Source organism: Phytophthora cinnamomi (assembly GCF_018691715.1).
Source record: "Phytophthora cinnamomi strain GKB4 chromosome Unknown Contig39, whole genome shotgun sequence".
NCBI lineage: Eukaryota > Oomycota > Peronosporomycetes > Peronosporales > Peronosporaceae > Phytophthora > Phytophthora cinnamomi.
The window spans coordinates 1,205,736-1,216,166 of NW_027150972.1; the positions used below are offsets into that span (position 1 = coordinate 1,205,736).

The window sequence follows — 10,431 nt, forward strand, 5'->3', positions numbered from 1 at the left end:
GTTAGTTGACTCAAGGACTTTTCCATCTTAGTCAAAGGTCTGCGCAGATTCGATGTAGAGTCTCGATCATATACAACTAGATCTGCTATACAGTTCAGCATTCCATTGTCAGCAGCCAGTGTGGCGACGGGTTGTCGGGGCGTGTAGCAATCATTCCCTTGTTGTACATGGGTTGTTGCTTTTCGCATACCCTGCGCAAAATGGGCATCAAGCATCGATTTCCATCTTGGGTCTCAGTGTGCACGAATCCAGATATGTTTATACAATGAACAATCCCGATGATAGGAAGTACTAATGCCAGAAAAGCATTTTGATAGCTGGACGCGTTGTCGCTTTGAACAATAATATTCGTAACGGTTGGTAGATCACGTTTGACAGCTATAATCGCAGCTTCTACAAATGCTGCCACAGCTTCCTTGTCCTGTTTGTTGTCATAAGCCGCGATATGGTTGAAATACACTTTGCTTGCAACTGGAATTTTTGAATGACCATCTTTGTTAGACTCTAAAGTCCAAAATCGTGCCATCACTCCATGCCAAGTCATACCCCTCTTTCCAAAATGCTGCACCGTAGTTTCTCTGTAATGCATTGGCCCCACTTTCATTTTGAAATCAATTATTGTCAGTGCTGTCCGAAATTTCCAAACGGGTGCGGCTTGGCTCTGGTCACGAAATCGGGCGGAGAATCAAGCTTAGTCGCTAATTGGCCAATATTCGACAAAATCACCCGAGTGTGCACTCAGCACGGTCAACGCAAGATGGAGGAAGCGGTAACACGGCAGCACGCGCACCCCAGCACTGTCCACCACTGCCTCTACGCGCACCTCAAACTCGGCTATACCAGAAGCTATCTCGCCCACGTCTTTAATAAGACCGAGCACACGATCGGCAATTGGCTGCAAACCTACTACGAGACCGGAGTGTTCCAGAGTGCTCGGACCACCCGAGAGAGGAAGTACACGAACCAGCAACGCATCTGGCTGTTTAACTGCTATCAGCTCTATCCCCTCTCCTACTTAGATGAAGCTCAGGATGCCTTCAGACGAGCTCACGACACCGAGATCTCCAAGATCTCAATGTGGCGCATTATCCACTCGTTTGGTCTGACGTGGAAGGTGTTCGAGCGCAGGGCGATTCACATCAAGGAGCTAGACGTCTGCCGCTTCGTGGAAGAGCTCAGCCACCTCGACTGGAACCACCAGAACCTCGTCTTCCTCGACGAGGTTTCATTAGACAACAGAGGGATGGTTCGCAAGCGAGGCTACGCCGTCCGAGGGAAAAACGTTGCCATCCGTGGTGATTTCGACAGAAAACCCCGGGTATTGATCCTGGCCTTTTTAGGCGTCAACGGCATTAGTGACCGCTTCAATTCAGAAGACACGTTCGATCGGCTGGAGTTCACCAAGTGCTTTTAAGACCTGGTGCACGCGGAGAAGGGACCGATACGCCAATACCCTGGGCCGAATTCAATCCGGATCATGGATGGGGTTACCATCCGCCGTCACCTGAACTTATTCACTAGCTATGAAGTGTCGGTGTCGTGGTGATCGTCCTGTCGGTGTATTGTCCGTTCTTTAATCCTATCGAGTTCCTCTTCGGATACGTCAAGCGTTCTTTTCAATGGCACTACTCAGAAGCTAGCGGGCGAGATTTAACTCCATTCGTCGTTCAGACGTTTCAACGCTTTAACGCTTTTGACATGAACAAGGTGTTCGACCACTGCGGATGGAAGAAACAAGGTTACTTCGATCCTGTTGGACCTCTTTCAAATGAGAACAGAGCCGAACTCGCTGCTAGCGAAAGCAACCAAGATGAATTAGAATTTACGGAACTTGAATAGTAAGAGTAGCTTAAACTTGTCAACATGCAATCCTCTTTCTTTTCTCACTCTGCGTGCTCTGCGTCTTCGACGATCTCAATTTGAAGGAGAGGGTCGATCACTTCGCCACGACCAGGAGGAGTAATGTCGTGCAGAAACCCCATGATAACACTTTTGCGAACCTCCAAACGGCGATCATTTTCATTGAGATACTGTCCAAACAAATCCCATTTTTGGCGCAGCTGCTGGTAGTCGAAAATTGTCGCCTCCACAACGTCTAGAACCACAGTTGCCTTCCGAGTAATATCGGCCAGGTATTGCTCCACCTGGGTGTCCACAAATCGAAACTGATTCGTGATATACTCTGGTGGTGGTTGTTGAGCCGCGGCGTCCCACGTCGACCTGTTGAGATTCCGCGTGAGATGGCTGGCCCACATACGCCAAACATCACTTTCACCTTGGAATGTAGCCCAACATTGCTCTTGGAGTCCCTCCACAAAATCTCGCAACGAGGTCTAAGCGGTTGCACCAGCACGATCGGTCTCCTCAGGTTGTATGCAGGCTGCAACAAATTCATCGCGATCTTGAGCTCTGGCAATCGACAATCCATACTCGTAGATCACGAGCGTCACTGTATGCCCTTGCATTTTTTGCAGCCACTGCTTCCAAGCCTGTTCTGACTTGGTAGACTCAACCACCTTCTTTTTGGCCCTCAACTGCATGACACGTTCCCACTCGCCCACCTCATGGGTCTCGACAGACCGCTCGCCGTCCGTCCGCACCGCGCTGCACTTAACGCGGCCGCTGAACAAGCTCCAGATCTTCTGCATGATCTCGTGGAACGATCATCCGTTGATAGCGATGTCGTCGAGGGTCTCAGTTGACGTATCGCGTTGGGCGATGGTCGCCTTTACGATCGGCCGCAACAGCAACTGGTACAGATGACTTGGAGCTGCTTGGTCTGGTTCTGCTGCGGCTTCAAGTGCGCTCCCTGGTCGTGGCAGCGACGTGTCCACTGGCAATGCAGCTGGTGCAGGTGCAGGACAGCGCTGACAACAGACCAACGGCTCGTGCAGGCGAAGCTGTAACGGGTGCTGCCGGAGCTCGTAGCTCTGGAGATCGCTGCTGCCGAAGCGCTGCTGCAGTCACTTGTAGCGGTCGTGCTCCTTGACTACGGGTGTCTGTTTGCGATGGAGATGTGCGTGGAGCCACTGTGGGCTGCGAGGTCGACGGAGATCTGCCTAGGTGTCGGGTACGGCATCGCAACGGGTACGGCGAGACACGCGTAACACTGGGCTGGCGTGGCGGCCTCCGTGACGTGGCCACCATGATGCGACTCCGGAACTGCAAAGCTGCAACCCCCAGCTTGCAAGAGGAAAGCCTCTAATCACGCATAAATATCATTCCTTATGATAGGCGGGCGATTGGCGGATCGGTTTCGCTGGATCAATTCAACCAATCGCTCTCGGAAATTTTGAATCGAACGCACAATACCAGACTAGTTTCTTTGACATCACTACTGTCGTCCTCGATGTAACGTGGCTTCATGTTGTCAAATAACTTGCAAAGGCGGCGTTGCTGGTTCACCACTCTAATACCATAACCTAAGAAAAGGTCAAATTTTTGGTAACAATTTCTTACCACGGATAGTGTTTCTGCGCTAGCGTTGACAACTTCTAGTCGCTGATAAATGTCTTCAGTAAGGGATTGCATGCCCAAACATGCACTGCAACATACCTTTTGCTTGCAGATTACTCCAGGAGTAGGATCAGATAGGCCAAATGTCATTTGATGACGAGGGCAGCTGGAGTTTGGTACGTACGAATAATCCCCAAGCAAGGCATTCACGTCGTTAAAGCTGCTGTACTTCATCCATCCCTTCAGCACGAGCAAACTTTCACATAGCCTAGGGGTTGACTCTGGATGTAGGCTACGGATTATCTGCGTTAGAATGTCAATCACGGTATTTACTGGTAGAAGGCAAAGCAGATCAGGTCAAGTTTGGTCTAGTTGAACCTTACCGTCACTTGGGTAGCCAGCTACTACCATGGAAGCCTATTCTTAACGTCGCTACTAATAAGTAATATGTACCGTGCACAATTGCATTAATCTCATGAACTCAGAAGTAATTTGCCTCAGGCCGAATTGCACCCACTCATACGTAACCTGTAGCTCGCTAAAGTAAAAGTTGTATTAACTCTTGATATTCTGCTGTGTGCAACAATACAAACGTTATCACAACTCCGCTACAAAGTTGTATCAACACTTAAATCCACTGAGTGCAAAACCACAAATGTTTTATAAACTCGACGGGTGAAGAAAATTCGCTGTGTGCAAGCAACATTTAAAAACGATAAAACGGAAAACGAACACGAAGTTGAGCCTGAAACCACCATCATGAAACGGATAACCCGTCCCGTTCTCCCCATTTCATTCTTCTACTGGAACTCGTTCGCTCACAACAACCATGGACAGGCGTTTATTTGCGCAACAGAAGAATGCCGCCTCGACTCCGCCTATCTACACGCCGCCAAGCTCTGAACCTCGGTGTGTCAGCCCACCGTAGTAGTACACGGGCCACCAATCAACGCGCCAACTCACTGTCTACGACAGGTAGGTTGTATCAGGCACTTTGAGAAAACAACACCTTTTTAATGGTATTGTATTTGTTAACGGGGTAAATATGGCGGATCACGGCATCGATTGTACCTCTAACCAAAGGCCTGCAACCCCCACACCAACATCACCATTGTGCATCAGTATGGAGCACTTAATGAACCGATGTCGAGCTCAGATGATTCGATCAGCGGGTCCACCGGGAACCGCGCAATCAACTTCGATGGAGATTTTGATTTCGGATTTGGTATGATTCGGTCAGCGGGTCCACCGGGAACCGCGCAATCAACTTCGATGGAGATTTTGATTTCGGATTTGGTGATGTGGATGAGGAAGTAGCTCATACGGAAGAACCTCAACCACGCACGGGCGGAGCTGACATCGGGGACCGTACCTCTATCGCCGGGAGCCGCACGGGTCGTACAAATCGGTGGATTGGAGGGTACAAGTACACTCGCGCAAACAACTCGCAGAACAAGATTTCCTATCGATGCAGTCAATATCGCTCAAAATACGGCGGGAAGTGCGATTTCGTGAAGCGCCTTAAACGGTACACGAATTTTGTGCCCCACACGTGTGGACAACGGGCTGGTGAAGACAGTGAGATCAACCTCACGCCGAGTATAACCGAAGATGTCACTTTGCCGATGAAACGTGAAGTGGATCGCATGGCAATCACGATGACGGCAAGTCGGTCTGCTATTTGGGAAGCAGTCCGAGCAAAGTTTTACGGTTCGAGAGATCAAACCGTGGCTCGTATCAGGCTGACAAGAGAGTACGTTTTGAGGCGAGTGAATAGGATTCGGGCGGAGGAATTTGGTTATGGTCAATCGAAGTTCCGCCATTGTAGCAGGTGCTCAGCTACGACGACCTTGCCACCGACACAATTTTTCTCCTTTTCCACTACTCGTACTAAGAGAAGACCACCAAAACTCGCGGACGACTTGTCGGGTGTGCTACTCAACATGCTGAAGCAGAGGAAGATCTCTCTTTTCGTGGATGGAACGTTTCGCTGTGTTCCTCCTCGTTTTAAGCAGTGTATCGTTTTCACTGCGTACGATCGTGCCACCAAAGGTTACTGCTAACCCTATGCTTTCGTGCTCGGTACTTCGAAGAAGTACGGAATTTATTTCCACGCTATGAGGCTGGTATCTACTGCTACCGACGATCCGATGGACCCTGAGTTTGTGTACTGCGATTTTGAAGCTGGAATGATCTGCGCTGTGCGTGACCACTACCCAGGCGCATCTCCGATTGGTGTTTGTTTCATTTCAAGCAGGCTTGTCGGCGCAAAATGAAAAAGTACAGAATTCAAGAAGCTGAGTGCAAGATTTCTATGACGCGAGGTGTTTTGGACATGCTTACTGTAATTCCCTAGCTCAAAGTTGAAAAAGAAGGCGTTGCGTGAGTCATATCTCAAATTGCTGAAAAGTGCGCATCTACCGGTCTGGTGTACTCCACTGAAAAATGGAATGAATTCTGGAACTATTTTAACCGAACATGGATTGTGAAATTTCCTCCTGCACTGTGGAACGTAGATCCATACACGCGCAATCTCGTAAGTCGGACAAACAACCACCTAGAGCGATTTAACCGAGAGATGAACGCGGTTTTTTCTGGTTCTCACCCCAATCTTCCCGACTTTGCCGCTGGTGTGGAATGTTTAGCTCGCCTACATGCCACCTCAAGGCAGACATCGAGCTAGAAAGACCTCGGCAACCAAACAGACCGCCAATTCGGCTACCTCAACCCGTAGAGCTCCCGGATGCAGTCGATGATGGTGTCAGCATGCCTGGTGGTGGTGTTACTATAAAGAATTCAAGTGACGAAGGCGAATTAAATTTAATTCGAGACAACGCCAGAAGAGTGGTGATTTAGAGTAGCGAGTTTTCCGGTTTGTGTAGTCCCGAAACACTCGCCCGCATAGAGAACAGTTGAATAAGCCTTCTTGAATCGAATTTCATGATGCAACAATATAATATCATCTATTTGTTTTAATTAGTTGGAAAGTGAAAGTGCAAATGGGCTGTTCGTAAGTTCATCACTTCTGCTGAAGGTCCGGCGCCGACGTTCTTGAGAACCAGCGGTAATTGCCTGATAGCAGGGGGGTCTCAACGTCGCTGCCATCTGGGCAAATACCTGCAAAGGCACCAGCATCTTCGCGGTAGTGACTGTAAGCGTTGTTGATCCTGGCTACAGCGAACTCCTCACTTGGGCCATCCGATAGGGGGTTAGGAGCTACCCAGGTTGTGCCTTTTATTGTCGCGAACACGTCGATTAAACGCGACGCCGTTGCTCTGAACGCCTTCAGTGGAGTTTCGACAGCATCCTTGTATCTGGCAACGAGAACAACCCCTTGTACACTTTTGATGGCGGCATCTAGAGCACCTGTCATGTTGCCGTTGTGGTATGCTATCTCCAACTTAACGAGCGCTTCCTTCATTACGACTTCATAGTAGTGCGCCCGTGCCTTCCGAAGTATGTATTTGGCATCGGCGAACGTTGCGATCTTACGAACATTTCCCGGTACAGCCTGAAATGCGTCTGTGTCAGTAATTTTTAGGCGCTTGGTCCGTGAGGCGCTTGTTTCAGGGGAGAGTTCTCCAGGAAACGCCACACCAGCCACATCAGTGATTGTATCCGCGGAAGTATTGTTGGCAACCGCAGCCGGTGTATCTCCAGCATGAAAAGTAGTTGCACCAGTCTCTCTCTTGTTGCGAGCCCTGGCATCGCCATCACGCATTGTGTCTGATGCGTTATTAGTATCCAGCGAGCGCTTGGAACCGCGTCGCCTTTCGCCTATTATCCCAGAGAGATCAAAAGGCAGCGATGAATCTGGTGTTTCTTGCATCAGATAGATACGCAATGATTTGTTGAGCGCAGGCCATGATTCCCGTAGCGCAATGCCTCCACGCCGACTCAGCCATTTTGTATCGCTTGCCCTCCGCTCATCTTCCGACATCGAATTTCGCTTACGAATGTACTCCTTCGCAAAAATGCTGCCATTTGTTTCAGCAAACTTCCACAAGGCAAGGTGCGCACGCATTGCCGGACAACTTCGAGAATGAACTGGTCTATTGGTACCACACCTTGCAGCACAAGCTAAATCTACAAGCTAAATCTACTGCTATAATTAACACGTTTCTCAAGAATAGCATTTTCGCTGGCTTCAATTATATCTATGCAGTCTAATGGTGCACTTATACGTACACGTACAAGTCTCTAGCGTGTAGCGAGTGGGACACCCATAATACCTAAAATCACTACTTTACTCTTCGGAGTTAAAACTTCAGGGGTTCTAATCGATTTTCAGTACGCCGCTATAACTTAGGAAACCAATCCCGACACTATACCCAAGTACAAAATCCACTGCCAAATTTCAGCCAATTGTACATAAATTTAGATCTCCCCATATGGAAATAACTAAACTCGAGAAAACAACTTTATCTGCTTCAAAACTTGCCGGTGCAGCCTGAATGTGCATTTATAAATTTAGGTGCAAATATGTGGTGTGTAGTGAATCGGGTTCCTAAAATTATCCACTTAAACGTTCGGAATCAGAACCTCAAGGACTTGTAGTTAGTTTTAAATAAGTTGTTTGGGTTTATAAATAAAGCCCCACACTCTAGCCAAGTACAAAAATACCCAGAGAAATTCCAACCCGTGCTGTATAGAAATATAGACAAGTACAAAGATACCCAGATAAAATTCAACCAAGTTTGACAAGAATTTAAATATACCTCTTTAGAAATAGTGGAAATCAAAAATAGCAACTTCGTCTGCTTCCAATCGGGCGGTGCAGCCTGAAGTACATTTATTCGTGCAAATAGCAATAAATAGTATGCAGCGAGTCGGATATCTAACATTAACTACTTCAACGTTCGGTATCCGAACCTCAGGGCCGTGTATTCGGTTTCCATTTAGAAGCAGTGACTTAAAAATAAATTGTCACACTATAGACAAGCACGAAAATACACCAACACACTTCAGCCAATTTTGTATAATGCCAAGTTACCTGTTGGCTGTAGCTATCATTCGCCTTTTAGCCCTTTTGCGATCATGTCTAATCATAAGAGTTTTCGTTCACTGTGCGTGCAGCACCTCCGCGCGCAAGATCGGTACATGACCGACCAAGCCAGCCGGGAGCTTCACCGACGTTTACTACGCGAGCTACCGGCCAGCGAAGATGCGAACAAGCTAATCACAATAGCAGTCTCAATTCTTGACCAAATTCCGGTTCGACGTATTACACTACCGGTCCTGAGCGAGTTTCTAAACCGGCAGGTCATACGACCTACAGGAACTCGCGCGGCGCCAGCACCTGCACCTGCTAGCCCCCCTTCTATGCCCACAAGGGGTCCACCTGCACCTATGCACCGTTCGGCCGTCGACAACGCACGACCGAGGGTGTTTCCTGCGAGCGCGGGGGGAGAGTACCCCTACTCTGCTTTATTGGCTCAGCGATTCGTAGAGGGAGAACTCGAGGTCCAAGTTTTGTGGGAGCCCACGTGGGAATCCGTGCGCAGCTTCGACCGTGAAGATGTTGCTGCAATGCAGCGTGAACTGCGCAACCGACGCTGCGCTAGGCGTCTATAGGGAAGGTAGATGTGGTGACCGAAGCTAATTTAAAGGCGAATAAAGATATTCTTGGGGTACTCTAGTGACTTAATGTTCAACGACCTAATTTGTAGAAGTATTAGACGGATAGAGAAATAATGTCAACGAACGCTACGCTGATTTAGATTTCCACGCCATCAAGTTTAATGCATTTAACACCAGTAGGCTACGGATAAACCACGCCGAATGGCTACAGTCCCCACGCCTACCGGTTACGAAACGCATACACTTGTAGGATTCAGATAGTCTACACAGCTCCTTGTTCCAACCACGGCAGCACCAATGTGAATTTAGAGAGAAACTAAGAGCAAAAGCTCCAACTCCATCGTCCGTGCTGAAAACAATGCTCTATTAATGTAGTGGGTCTAACTTGAATCACTACTTTTGCTTACACGTGGTGCTACGTGTATGAGGAAGCGTAAGTACTTAGTAATTACTTGAGTTAATTATACGTGAGTCCACCAGCATAATATAAATCAAATAAAACAGCAAGTAGCTAGTTTAAGTTAAAATGAGAATTGTATTGTTTGTAAATTGATCTTCCTCCTAAATCTGCTAAAACTGTTTATCATCTATGAAAAGGGTTGGCAGCGGCTGGCTGTCAGAGCCCCGCTAATATGCATGTCTCTGATTGGTAGGAATATGCTGCTTTCTACCAATAGGATCTTTGGGTAGGTGTGGACCACTCATTGTGGTGGCCCACTTCAATGTATCCATTGGTGTGACTTACACCAATGTGAGGAAGTATCTAAAACTTTTAACAGATATTTTATCTGTTAAATTCACAAGTGGCTTGTAGCCATTTGTACGTGTAACCCCGTTACACCACCCCCCTTTAAGGTTAGACGCGCGGGGTCTCCGCACGTCAATCTTCTGAATTGACCATTCGTCAATTCTCCGCGTTTGGAGAAGAAATCCGCGCTCATTCAACGATGAGCGTGCCTCAAGAGAAGAAGACTCCGAAGTCGGTGGAGAGTCATCTCTCCATCGATGACTACTTCGAACGCCAGAAGGCGAGGTACGGCGACGTCGTCGACTTCGACGACGACAATGAAGACATGGAGGACAAGGAGGACTCGTCCTCAAAGCCCGAAGACTCCGTGTCGAGCGAATCGCTCGATTCCCACGCCAAGAATATTCGCCCGCGGGAAGGGGACGAATCGGACGCTTCGAGTTCGAAGCGTTCGCGAACGGAGAGTGATACCCCACTCGCTTCCGCTGGGGCTCTCGGTTCTCCGCGCGCTGCAACTGCAGCGCGTGATTCCAAAGCTCGAGGCGCTCCGCGCGCTGTGCCTGCCGCGCGCGATCTGTGGATGCCGTCCGCGTCCGAGATCACGGACCGGTATGGGAATTCGGTACCTCCAAATGAGGTGCCGTTAT

The 10,431-nt window shown here is 48.6% G+C and overlaps 2 protein-coding genes across 2 annotated transcripts; one reads left to right on the forward strand and one right to left on the reverse strand.

Moving 5' to 3' along the window:
- Positions 1 to 757: 757 nt before the first annotated feature.
- On the forward strand, positions 758 to 1,414 carry IUM83_10700 (Choline/Carnitine O-acyltransferase; the record flags this gene model as incomplete). The annotated part of the gene is made up of 1 exon (XM_067935216.1): positions 758 to 1,414. The coding sequence occupies one exon, from the start codon at positions 758 to 760 to the stop codon at positions 1,412 to 1,414; it is 657 nt and encodes a 218-aa protein (XP_067791437.1).
- A 469-nt stretch (positions 1,415 to 1,883) lies between these two features.
- On the reverse strand, positions 1,884 to 2,648 carry IUM83_10701 (uncharacterized protein; the record flags this gene model as incomplete). Its single annotated transcript, XM_067935217.1, has 2 exons — positions 1,884 to 2,244; positions 2,431 to 2,648. 2 exons carry the CDS (start codon positions 2,646 to 2,648, stop codon positions 1,884 to 1,886), a joined length of 579 nt encoding a protein of 192 aa, XP_067791575.1.
- Between the last annotated feature and the right edge of the window lie 7,783 nt (positions 2,649 to 10,431).